This window comes from Poromitra crassiceps, assembly GCF_964638095.1.
Source record: "Poromitra crassiceps genome assembly, chromosome: 29".
NCBI classification, from domain to species: domain Eukaryota; kingdom Metazoa; phylum Chordata; class Actinopteri; order Beryciformes; family Melamphaidae; genus Poromitra; species Poromitra crassiceps.
In genome coordinates this window covers 16,572,977-16,586,886 of record NC_139641.1, presented here as the reverse complement: position 1 = coordinate 16,586,886, position 13,910 = coordinate 16,572,977, and the positions used below count along the sequence as shown (strand labels likewise).

Sequence of the window (13,910 nt, the reverse complement as noted above, 5' to 3'; positions counted from 1 at the left end):
GTGTGTGTGTGTGTGTGTGTGTGTGTGTGGCGTGTGTGTGTGTGTGTGTGTATAGGTGTATATGTGTGTGCATGTGTGTTTGTGTGTGTGTGTGTGTGTGTGTGTGTGTGTGTGTGTGTGTGTGTGTGTGTGCATGTGTGTGTGTGTGTGTGCGCGCGATGTTATGTAGAGGAAGGATGACATCATAGATGACATCATAGATGACATCATCAGTGATGTCACAAGACTGTCATCGGTGATGACATAGTGTCAAAGTTTAAACATTTATCATTTCAAGACGGTTTCACGTATCCAAATTCTTTGTAAGTTTTTAGATCAGGGAAGTCCAGAGTTGACACACAAAAAGTTTGGGCTCATTCGGGCAAATGGCCTAGGACGAGTTCGTTCTTTTTTTTTTTTAGAAAGTCCAAGATGGCGGAAAATCTAGCAGACTTAAATGGGCGTGGTCTATATGAATAGATGCGTATTGATCCAGGGAATCCAGCAGATGTGGAATTTTGATTCTACGCCTCACGGTTAAGCAGTTATGGGCCAATACGTGCAGTCGGCTGTTATAGCGCCACCATCTGGCAATATGGCTCATTTTTTGTCTCTGAGTAGTGGGGCACATTTCCAACCTATGTGCAAGGTCTGGCTACTGTAGCCCTTACAGTTTTTGACGTGCATGCTGTTTTAGGGCGGAATAATAATAATAAACGGAACAGATACAATAGGGATCCACGCACTTCGTGCTTGGACCCCTAATAATAATAATAATACTGCATAATATGACTCGCTACAATGATCCTCAAAGGATGGTCCAGGGACCTCAAGAAGGCCCTTGACCATATTCCAACGGCTGCCCAGAAAAATGAAGAATGATTTAACATCATCAGTGCAATATAGCACTTCTGGGCATTAAGATGACTGTAATAAGCACTGGCTGCCCCCAGCTTTATAAGAACTGTCCAGTCTGGGGTCAGAGACTGGAAAATACCCTCTACAAAATAATGACATATAACAAAAAAGCAACTACTTTATCTTCATAACAGCTAACCAAACTTTCACTAAATAATCCAGACATTATATGCAAATAAACCCACTAAACCTGGCTCTATCTAACTCAGGGATACTCAACTTGCTTTGCCCGGGGGCCACTTTCGTGAAATGATAGAAGGCCAGGGGCCAGTTAATAAACAAACAATATACATTTTTCTGTAGCGGATTGTAGGTTTTTGGGGTGTCAGCCGGAGTTTAGTCTGACAATGTTGTGCACACCGGATAGTTAGTTAGGTTAAGTTAGTTAGGTTACGTACATACATAAGTGGCTGGGTAGCGAGCAGGCGGCGGTATTTGACAATTTAGCAGCTAAATCATAGATTATTGAAAGATATTCCATATTCCAGACTGAAAAACAGAAGTGGAGTATTGGCCAGAATGACATGAACATTTGGACACTTATTCAGTGGGTATCTTGCATCTTGCGTTCAGGTGCACTGTAAAAATCTTTTTTTTTTTTCTTTTTTTCTTTTTCATCGTGGGCCGCAAGTTGAGTATCACTGATCTAACAGGTTCTAGTGCATAGCGGGGGGAAATCAAACATTAATAGCTAACCTTGAGATAACTTGTTATGATTTGGCGCTATATAAATATAAAATTGATTGATTGAACTATGGTGCGAGCAAAGGATTTGTAATTCCTGCATGTGCAGGGCTGCACTAGCCTGACTCCACCAGACGGGGGCGGCATTGTTCCACAAATTCACAATCCACCTCAGTCTGGCCCTGGCCTCAGAGAGGCGTTCAAACCGGCCGCCACCCAGGCGCACCAATCAGCGTGAGCTACGGGCGGGCTTTAGGCGAGACCGGGTGTGACGCGATCGAGAGGCGCCTGTGGGTTTGTAGTTCTTTCACTATTCAACATGGCGGCGGCTACCGAGGCTAGCTCCAGTGAGCTAGTCAAACATTCTATTCAAAACAATAAGCTAACATAAACGTTAAGCACTTGATCTTACAGTGAGTACGAAACCGTAACTGTATTGCTGTAACGTTATCAACTATGAACGTTAGTAAACAAAACATTGTTGTATAATTTGGGGAGATAGCCTTCAGACCGTTGCTAGGCTGGGAGAACATAGCAGCCATCAGCTAGCTGTAAGGCTAGCCGTTAGCCATTCACGCAAGTCACACAAACACAAAGCCCTACGTCATGAAGGGAAGTCGATCTGATTGGTTGGCGTTGGCAAGCCCAGACGGTGACAGACAGACGGTCCATCCAATCACCTGCCTAGTAGCTTGAAAAAAGTGACCGCCCTCTTCAGCAACGTAGCTTGGCCGAATCCAGATGGATGTTGGTTGTGAAACAAATGTGAACAAACTTACATCCATCTGGCAGCGTCAGGTTAGGGCTGCACTTGCTCTGACAAACAACATTTAATAAAACACAACATGAATTCTGTAATCAAGCAGGCACAGAGACACTGATGCTGAGTTGACTGTCCTCCCTGGACAGCATTTTGAGTAAATGAAATAATAATAAATAATAAAAAGTGTAATTCCTATAGCAAACAAGACATGCTTTAGTGAGTCAAATGAATGGGAGGTGCTCAACAAGAGTGCCCGCGATATCACTACGGCCTACTCATGAAGAAATATGATTTGTGCTGCCCTAAATTGACATCAGGCCAGTATTCAGTCAGCTGTGGCAGACAAATATTTAAAGAGGATTTAGGCCCCTGGGTCAATTTCAATTTCATATACCGTAAATTCCGGACTATAAGCCGCGGCTTTTTTCCCGTTTTTTGGCCTTTTTTGGCCCCTGCGGCTTATATAACGGTGCGGCTTATCTATGGATTTTTTCAGCAAACGGCCACTCGGGAACCTCCAAAATCTATGGATGTTGGTATGAGGCAGAACGAGAGCAAGACAGACATTACGAGAGCGAGACCCTGATTGGATGATGTTGCAAAAAATGTGCCTCGCGACCTGATTGGAGCACTGTGCCACTACCCTCTCTCAGCCACTACGGTAAAACACCCTCCCTCCTCCCTCGCTCCGGGGGGAAAAAGGCAGCGATTGAGCCTGAAAGACAGTCTGAATGAAATTGAATGTAACATTCCCAATTCTATGTATTACATTCTAAAAAACTAACAGCAACATTTTGGAAGGCTAAGCCACACAACTAGCTCGTTGTAATCTAACATCATGCTTCAAAAGATGGAGAACTGGCTGTGTTACGACGATGGCGGCGAGAAGAAGAAGGAAAGAAGGAAATCGAGTAGCAGCACGTAACCTTGGCATCAGGGTGTTGACACAGAGAGCAGACGGCCGAGGTGCCGTTCAGATCCGACTGAAGGCTCAAGTTTGCCAGTGGATCCTGACAGCGTGGAGGAGTGTCAAAACATCCACGATCACCAACGGGTTCCGAAAGGCTGGACTGCTGCGTGATGAAGAGGAGGACGCCGCCAGCTGAGGGCCTTCAGAGGCTGTTCGATTCCGACAGTGACGAAGAGGAGTTCGTTGGTTTTGAGAGCGACAACGAAGGAGAGAGGAGAGTGGCTGACGAAGCCACCCTGAGCCTGTTCGTTTCCGACACTGAAGATGAGGACTTTGGTGGTTTTAGTACGCAGGAAGAAGACGAAGATGAGGATTAATGACTTGACTTTTCTGGTTACAGCCGTGTACTGCACCTTAGCCTAAAAGATGAAGACGAGGATTAATGACTTTTCTGGTAGGCTGATTACCGTATATTTTAAGCAGCCGTGTTACTGCAACTTTAGGCTTACGCGCTTACTGTCGTGTTACAGGCACTTTATTTTGCACTTAAAAAAAACACATTTAATTTAGCCATTGATATTGCCTCGTCAAGCGCTGTAAGCTTTGTTTTTTGTTATGGTACTACTGTAGGCTATAATGTAGATCAGTGGTTTTCAACCTTTTTCATGCCAAGGACCCCTAAATTTACACAGCACAGTACATGTTCTGTAGCTACTATTGCACTAAATGGTAACACTTGAATACGTTATGCAAATATGCAACTTGTTTTGTTGAAATGTTAATAAATGGGAGCTTCCCCAAACAGCCATCTCTTTTCCGACAATCCCCTCTGTGCACGAAGCCTTACATATGGTAATTAAACATCAAAACACCCGCGGCTTATAGACCGGTGCGGCTTATATAAGAAAAAAATTGTCAACTTTGAAGGTGCGGCTTATACACCGGTGCGCCTTATAGTCCGGAATTTACGGTATATATATTTTTTACAAGGCGGACGTTTTTGGTTAGGTTAGGTTAGACCACCAAAATCTGTGTATTTATTTTACTGTACAACCCACTGGGGGTCGCCAACTGGTCATCATGGCAAGTCATTACCGTAAGTTTTTTAGTGCGTTCGGCTCCCAGGCAGACACAAAATGTATCTTTTGGGTCCCAACTCAGATTAAAAAGTTTGGGAACCCCTGATCTAGTGTAATAGCAAATAATTTCTCGTGGGAGAAGCTATCATCGCTGCGTGGGTAGACATGCAGGGCGAAATCTGAGCAACCAACTGTGCATTATCTTCAGAGAATAATATATCCATGCAGATATTGACAAGGGACCACTGCTTTTAGCAATATGCATATTGATTATGAATGATAAAAAGATGTAGATATATAATATCTACTGGTTAAGATATATGTTACAAGGTGACAACGGATCAACATTTCATTTCAGATTTTTAAGTGAAAAAGCCACTCACTCGTTACAGGAACTAATAATCAGCTGTTTTGTTGTGGTGCTGGCGGGTTCCCCTGACCCGCAGCAGGGGGGTTCCCCTGACCCGCAGCAGGCGGGTTCCCCGGACCCGGAGCAGGCGGGTTCCCCAGACCCGGAGCAGGCGGGTTCCCCAGACCCGGAGCACGTGGGTTCCCCTGACCCGGAGCAGGCGGGTTCCCCTGACCCGGAGCAGGCGGGTTCCCCAGACCCGGAGCAGGCGGGTTCCCCGGACCCGCCCGCAGCAGGCGGGTTCCCCTGACTCGCAGCAGGCGGGTTCCCCTGACCCGCCCGCAGCAGGCGGGTTCCCCTGACCCGCAGCAGGCGGGTTCCCCTGACCCCTGCTGCCAGGATTACAACTTCACTCTCATCCATCGCCGTTCTTTCGTCACTCGATCACTCCGATGAAATGCTTGTTTTCCACTTCAGGAAAAAGGCTGCACTCAAACAAACAAAAAGAAAGATGTTAGCAGGCCTAAATAAATAAATAATAAGGCTGTCTTAAACCTAGCCTGCAGATAACTGGTAGGTGTAAGTCAACGGCTGAATCAAATTACATTTGTACTTTTATATTGATAATTTAGTTTAGTTTATTAGGATCCCCATTAGTCGCAGCAGGATGCTACGGCTATTCTTCCTGGGGTCCGATCACATAGCAAGTACAGTAATACATCAAATACAAGACACAAAATAGTAAAAGTACAGTAACTTAAGTAGTGCAATATCTAACATATAAGGTATATGTTATCAGATATACAATATCAGTGCGTTATAACAGTTCAGCAGTTTTGAACATAACACCAGTTTCAGTCTATCTTTCCATAAACACATTATACATTTAGTTTAAGATTTGATTATGTTGTTTCAGTAACGATTTAAATTTTGTTTTAGCATTCTCTTTAGAGATGTCTCTGGGGAGCAGGTTCCATTCGAACATACCTCCATACATGACCATTCGTTTCATAGCATTTGTTCTTACTTTAGGAAGAGTGAAGTTACCCACAGTAGCATGTGATTATGTTTGTCCTTACTGAAGGATAGATTTTGATACAGAATGCCCAGAGTTTTTGTCACAGAAATATTTCTAATAAAGACCAGCACTGAGTAAAGCAATCTATCTTTTGCAAATAACCAGTTAAGACTTTTATGCATTGTTACAACATTTGTTCTGTACAATGCGTGCAGCTCTGTTTTGTATCATTTGTAGTTTCCTAATCATATCCAGTGTGGCATTGGACCAGATTACCGGACAGTAGTCCAGATTTGACAGAATTGAGTAACAAGTTTAGTGGCTTTGGGTGTTAAAAAGATGAGCATATCCTAATGACAGAGATCCCACTTCCCTTGGCAAACACTACACCAAACATCAGCCTTCAAGTTCCCTGAAATGCAAAACAGGTTTTTAAAATGTCCCTTTATTATGCACTTAAAAGCCATCTTAACAACACCATACAACCACAATGTTTTGAAACAGTTTCATACCACTCACAGGTTAGCATGCTGGGACCATAGACTGTTTGGCTGGGACTATCTGACGCTGTCTATCATTTAAACACTATTGTGTTCGTGCCCTTCGGCAGCTCACTTATATACCGCCACAATCTGGTTTGCAAAAATTAAGTTGAATGACCTTTGAATGAAACACAGTAACCCAGGCGATGATGTAAGTCTCCATTCGTTTCAGCAACAACCAATTACAGGGACGAGGAAAAGATGAGTCAGTTAGTTTACAGGTAAACATTCATGACCTGTCATTATTATCTCAGAATAACCTGGTGGATCGTGTTTCAGAAAGAGAGAGAGAGAGGGGGGGGGGGGGGGGGGTCTGTGTGTGGGGGCGGAGGGGGGTTGACAGAAGTAGCCTAGTAGTGATTATGACAATACAAGTAACAAATCTCTAAGCTATGTTGTAAAAAAAAAAAAAAATTGGAAAATTCTTTATTCAAAAACAGAAGTTTTTAGGTACTCGGCCGTCTTTCCCCATCTTTTTGATTGAATTCAACTCATTGCTTAATTCACTTGCTCTTGTAAACAATAAAAAAAAAAGCAACAGGTTCTTAGAATATTACAGAAACATATTTGATGTAACCCCTGTAAATTGACTTTTGCTAATGTCATTTTCTCTGTCCTTATTTTTATTTTATTCTAACATGTCAAGTTGTCTTTGTAAACATTCATTATATATTGTATTGTATTGTTCTATGTCTTATTCATTTCTGTTTGTTTATAGCTCTTAAGTATGGTGATGTGTTATTGTCTGTCTGACATATTTTGTACATCTCTATTGTTAATAATAATAAAAATAAAAAAAAGTATTAGGCAATTTTAACTAGGCTACTTATTCATTCACGTTTCCTCTTTACCCAATCAGAGTTGGTGAACTCGTTCCCTCTTTTTCCAGAGAACCAATCAGAGTAGCCACCCATCACTTACCTCTCTTGTATGCCTGCCTTCTCAGATATGCTGCTGCTGTCATTCCAATTGAATCGCTGTATACTTTTACATATTGCAGTCGGACTTACACTGTGCCCTTCGATTTACACAATTATCAGCAAACATCTGGCTATATTATTGTTTGTAACTGGTTGGATTGAATTGACAGTGCTGCTGTGAGAGTTGGAACCTGGCTGGGTATTGTTGTGACCCATGTGACATGTGCTCATGCCTTCAAATGCTGTCGGAAATATCAAATTCTGACGTTTTAAACGCACGAGCGACCCAGTAAAGTAAATGGGTCGGGACATCGGTGACTGAGTGGAATTTTCAGTTTGGAACCGATCTTATTTCCTCTCAACTATTGTATTAGCAAACACTGTCTGCTACGGGGAATAAAGTTAATGGTTGCTAGTCAGAGGGAATTTCCACGAGTTCCGATGTGTCTTGAACGCACCATCACACGCAGTAGCAAAGCCTTTCGTGATTGGTGCATTTAGGCCAATGCCTGAGGAGAGCTGTGATGACGTAGGGTTCAGTAGATTTTTTGCGCGAAGGTGCTGCTGATATGAGGCTGGCGCGCGCAGAGAGACAACACACCGAGCGAGCGGAACAGGAGGCAGCACCGTAACAACAAAGACCCCAACGGTAAGATTATTAAAGTTATGGTTCTAAATGCTTAGTTAGACTAGTTAGTCTTTTAGGACAACTGAAACGACGGCGCAAGCGATGGTAATGCACTTTAGATGAATTTTGAGTGTGGAGAGGATGTTTCAAAACGTTACACAGCTTGGGTGAAGTTATGGGGGCTTCGGTCGAGTCACTTTCTTCTTTGTTGTCGCTACTTCGGGAGCTTGGGAGCCACATTACTCGTGTATTTTGTGTATGAAAGTGACATTGACTGATAAATGTTTGTATGGTAAACAACAAATGGAGTCTGGCGAAAGTGCACTGTTGTAAAATTGCATTGCATTGCAGACCATGCAGAGTGATGCATAATATAATTTATGATATGGATCGCGTGCAGCCTGCGAAATCCCGCCCCTGGCTTATTTTAATTGGTCCAGGGGTTTGGCACAGGGCGGGAATCTAAAGCTATCGTGGTGGAAAACGAGAGAGAAAAAGAAAATGACTTTTCGTTCAATAACACTGCTGCTCACTATTCAATCAAAACAAACTATTGTGTCAAAACATGAGCGCTCCTCAGCTCCAGCAGCACTATGGCCGCCCGCACATCTGCTGCAAAAGTAATGCATCCTTCACAAAATGGACATTTGGCCTATTAAGTGAAATGGATGTGTTTTTGTTAATTCACAGATTTCCACAGACATACTTGATGTGTTGCCTCATTATATACATTGATCTCTATTTTGTCGTGTTTTCTTCCAGTGACATTAACTGTAACAACAACTCTGCTGAAATGGAGACCGCTGGAGGTAGGTGCTGCTTACTGATTTTACAAAACACAGAGTTGGCTAAAAGACACATGTAGCAAACTGTTCATTCAGTTCAATACAATCAAAATACTCAATAAATACACAATACTGGGTTCGGTTTGATGTTATCACAATATATTAGGGGTGGGAGTCACCAGATGCCCACGATACGATACTTGAGTCACGATACCATAGTATTGCGATATCGCTGATATTGCGATATATGATATATTGTCTAACTCCTTTTCCTTGACTTCACCGGAAGTAAAACATGCAGTGTTTTTTTGTTTTGTTTTGTTTTTGCCCCACACGTAGGCTACATTATTAAGCTTATCTGGACTCAATACGCCACTGCAGGCGCTTTGGGCAGATGCCCAGTGGCCTGGCATGGCATGGCCTGCAAAAAAAAAAAAAAATAATACTATCGATACAATATCGTCAGGCAAAATACCGCGATACTATGGTGTATCGATCCCCCCCCACCCGTGCAATATATTGAGCAAATAATATATTTCCTTCCAAAAAGACCAATTATGTGCATTTTGTATTAACATTTCATTGTGTGGTGAGTATCAGAAGCACAACATGTATTTTGGCACCGTGAGATGTGTGTTTTCCCAGATTTTTAACAGCTGTACCATTAGCCTCCATTCTATGGCTATACTAACTAACTTCACGACTGTAGCTCACTGTAAACTCACACCAGAGCAATAACCTCCACCTCACATTTCAAACAAGCCTACAAACAACATCTGATGCTAGAAAACACCTGTAATCACGGATCCGACTCACCACCCCGTGGTTTTAATTTTGCTGTTGCTGTTTGATTGTATTGATGAATGAATGTTTGTAAATGTAATATTTTGTCAGGTTTGTATAATTGTATGTAGTGCAATTGAACATGTTTTGTATATTAATTTAGTTTCATGTATTTAGTTTCATGTATTTAGTTTCATGTGCTGCAGAACAGGAACCTGCTGAAAACCAGTTTGTAACTGAGTTAGGCCAGTTAAATGTACATGTGAAATGTCATTTTTATACCTTCCTGTATAAATAAAGTGAACTGAACTTAACTGAAACTGCGCGGCCGGACAAAGGCATGGTGTATCTTTGTTATGTGGGGGGGGGGGGGGATGTGGCAAATGAGCTAAACTCCCGAAAAAGTGGAGCATCCCTTTAACTTTGACCACCGCCTGCACTACACTGACAGACCACCTCTTTTTCAGACATCCAGGTGAAGGAGATAAACAAGCGTGCCTCAGGTCAGGCCTTTGAGCTCATCCTGAGCCCCTCGGCCGCAAACGCCAAGGCAGATTTCCTCATGTCCCCCCCTAAGAAGGAGATGTCCCTGGAGGAGATTCAGAAGAAACTGGAAGCTGCAGAAGAGCGCCGCAAGGTATCCCTCCAGAGATGTCATAACGGTAGCCTCAACGCCAGACTCTTCATTCTTCCTTCAGAGTCTCGGATGCGTTGGTCCCCTCAGCCACCGCAACGTCGGCTAAGTGGCTGCACGCGATATACACGCTATCAATCACAATAAAACTATACCTTACCTCCGAGCCAATGTTGTTATCCAAGATAATGGTGCCCTGGCACTCCCAAATAGTGCGTAGTTTCCAATACCGAGCACTTGTGCCGAAGTTTTTAGGTGCTCCACAGCGCCGGATGTATCGGTTCGGTGCTCAGTGGTTGGGAGGGTGTAGTGCAGCTTACAATTTTGAGCATCGGCTCCGCCATGTGAATTAAGGGCTTTGGTTGTGCGCGCACATCACGTGAAAAAGGGGGGGGGGGGGCAACCGGCACACAGAATCGGCTATGTAGACTGACCGGCGCAGGTCACCGGTCACGGCCGATCGGCTGAAAATCGGCCATTTCCGGTCACGTGCCGATCGATCGGTGCATCTCTAGTAAGGAACGCTAACGTTGGTGGATGTCAATAAACTCACTGACACTGATGGGAATCGTGCTGCTTGCAACAGCGGCTGTGCTCTCGTCTAGGGATGGGCATCGAATTTCGAATTTTCGAATAATCGTTGTTATTATCAAGGTCGACTTTTATTATTGAAAGTCGAAATTCGAAAAACAAACAAACATTGTGAGTGAAAAAGTGTTGCATTGTCTCCCCTGATTCTAAGTATAGTCGAATCGCTTGGTTTGAGCAAGTAAAACAATTTTTATAAGCATTTTAAGCAAGGTTTATGGAAAAATGAATGGCGGATGAAATCCCATGAAGAGGGAGAGGGGGTGACTTTGGCACCCCTTTGGCACTCAGACCTGAGCCTACTAAATATTTAATGAACCACTCATGATTGTCAAAACTGTTTTTTATTCTCGAAAATGTCAAAGTCATGTAACATGTTCTTTACTTCAGTGGTGCAATGCTTGTTTGAGCTAAAAATCCACAGCAGAAGCTTTTTCTATTAATTAATAAAGCCTTAGACTTAGAATCAGGGGAGACAATGCAACATTTCACTCACAAAAAAAAAGAATTTTTTTTTTTACATTTTTAATTTTTTTTACATTTTTATTTTTATTTTCGAATTTCGATTAAAAGTCGACTTTGGCCAGCGAATTTCGAATAGTGTTTTTGCTAGAAATGCCCATCCCTACTCTCGTCTCGTGCTTTTCCCCTTCACAGAGCGCAGCATTCTACAGCATAGTTTGCATTCAGCGCGTCTTGTGTTGCTCTTTGCGAGCCATAATTGGTACTTATCTTTGAAAAGCCACACATTGTTGAAGCTGCACTTTCCTGGCATGTTGTCCGGCGGCATAGTACAACTTTGCTAACTGCTAACATTACCTCCGCTGCAGCCAGCAGGCAGATGTAAGCTAGTGGGCGTGTCTGTAAATGGACTGAGACAGACTCACTGAATTCACTGTTACACAACAGAAACACAGCGACGTTACGTGCCAATTTACGCTATACTATTTTTATGCTCGGATTGCAACTTCAGCTATTATTTCCATGACTTTCCAAAACTTAAAAAAAAAAAAAATCCCATAACTTTTCCAGGGCTTGGAAATTGTATTTTAAATTTCCATGACTTTTCCGGGTTTTTCGTAGTCTCGCTGGCCAGCCTCCTCTCCCTTCCGTCCGAGGAGTCTGGCGCCGCAGGTCTCCATAGTGGGATTGCGATGGGCTGCGCTTTAGTGGCAGTGCCCTTGGAAAATAGTTTCAGACAATCCAACTTGCCGTTTTCAGCGTGTAGCAACGAGCTAGCGTGTAGGTTTCTGCCGTTAACTTGCTAGCTAGTTAGCGTTGTTGTTTTCACTGCGGCGGCAGGGCACTGTTTACAGCGACACACAGGGAGGAGGGAGCGGAAGCCGCTCTGATTGACATGGTCGGAGCCAATGACAAAGCTTGTAATAAGCCGGGAGCGGACATCCGGCAATCCAGTGGGAGAGCAGAGTAGAGCAGGGGAGGGTTTATCCCAGTTATGGAGACCTGCGGCGCCAGACTCCTCGGACGGAAGGGAGAGGAGGCTGGCCAGCGAGACTAGGTTTTTCATGACCGTGCAAACCCTGTGTTATGACTGAACAGGCCTACACATCAGGTTTAGGCTTTTAGATATATTCCCTGTCAAATTCCACTAAATAAATGTACTGAAAACATTGTTTCTTCCCTTTGTCAGACTCAAGAGGCCGAGGTGCTGAAAGTGTTGGCTGAGAAACGAGAGCATGAGAAGGAGGTGATCCAGAAGTCCGTGGAGGGAAACACCAACTTCAGCAAGATGGCCGAAGAGAGGCTCAACCAGAAGATGGAGGCTAACAAAGAGAACCGCACAGCGCGCATGGCGGCACTCAACGAGAAGTTCAAGGAGAAGGTACAGTCCAACCCCGTCTTCATCAGTGTTGGGGGTAACCCATTACAAAAGTAACATGTAATACATTACTTTTAGCAGTAGCTCGGTAATATAACTCATTACTTATAGGATTTCAGTAATATTATACCAGTTACTTTGTCAAGTAACTCAAGTTACAAATTGAGTTACATTTGATTAAATCAAAGCACATATTTGAAAAAAGATAGAATAATTTCCTAATCAAACTGTTTTTTTATGCAAATAACCACTATAGATGACAATAACAAAGGAAAAGAATAACATTTAGAATTTTGGATTGTTTACACTAACTTTACAAGGCGGTTGAAATTATTTTTTGGGATGGTTCCGTGGCGGCGATGTCATTCTGCTGCTGCTGTTGTTTTGGTGAAAGTAATGCAAAAGTAGTGTAATAAGTAACGAGTTACTCTACACAGAAAGTAATATTGTAAAGTAACTTATTACTTTCAAATGACAGTAACTAGTAATATGTAGTATATTACATTTTGAAAGTAACTTGCCCAACACTGGTCTTCATCTTCAGTGTTGAAATGCAGGAAAACAGTGACAACAACTTTGTGATATATATTTTTTTTTATCTTCCTTCAAACATTTTACCAGGACAAGAAGCTTGAAGAAGTGCGGAAGAACAAGGAGGCAAAAGCAAAGGAATAACTAATTATTTTGTTAACAGTTTGAAAATATCTTTTTTTACATGACCCAAAGATCTATATTTTTCTGTTCACTGATGTAGCGGTATTATTTGTTCAATATCTTACGTTACCTAATGTTAGATTTGTGGTGTGGATATAGAACTGTGTTTTTTCACTCGAGGTTTGTGTATTGCAGGCAGCTTATGATAATCTGTAGTTTATGTGGTTAAAAAATGTTTCCCGTAAAGAACCAATTGGCACTTATTTGTGTGCTGCATGTTAAAATACATCTGTGTTCTAAACTAAACTTAATAAATATACTGTTGGATACTATTGGTTTTGGCCTGAATTTGAAGTATTCTGTGGGGTATCCAGGTTAATGGGTTATACCAGAGCCGTATAATAGAAGAGTTCCGACATCTCCATTCACTCCAATGGACCAGTTTTTTTTCCAGGAAGTAGAAAGTGGAACTCTTGAGTAAAAAAAAGCAGCACTGTCGTGTCGAGTTGCAGCAAAATAGACAGTTTGTGTTGTACTTTGAAAGGGTTTTTCATCCCTTGAATCAAATTGTACATTATCAGCTTTATTTTAGCATGCAAAAGTAGCGCGAGACCCATTCCTGGCTGTTCATTGGCTAATGAGTCTCGCATTTTGGTCCTCCGCTGACGCCACTCTCTTACTAGAGGACACTAGGTTATACCATTAAAGTCAACCTGTTTGAGAAGAATGTTTCAGTTTGGTGCCTTAGGGCCTAATGAAACTATGAGGCCATTTACACCTGGCACTAACATGCGTTTTCTGTGATCAGATTGCAATCAGATTGTATTTTATCACTT

General features: G+C 42.6%; 1 protein-coding gene across 1 annotated transcript; it reads left to right on the top strand.

Annotated features, from left to right (window-relative positions):
- The first annotated feature begins 7,739 nt into the window (after positions 1 to 7,739).
- On the top strand, positions 7,740 to 13,393 carry LOC310799913 (stathmin-like). The gene is made up of 5 exons (XM_083662522.1): positions 7,740 to 7,811; positions 8,553 to 8,599; positions 9,826 to 9,995; positions 12,232 to 12,423; positions 13,042 to 13,393. The coding sequence occupies exons 2-5, from the start codon at positions 8,584 to 8,586 to the stop codon at positions 13,093 to 13,095; spliced, it is 432 nt and encodes a 143-aa protein (XP_083518648.1). The 5' UTR covers positions 7,740 to 7,811; positions 8,553 to 8,583; the 3' UTR covers positions 13,096 to 13,393.
- Positions 13,394 to 13,910: the final 517 nt, after the last annotated feature.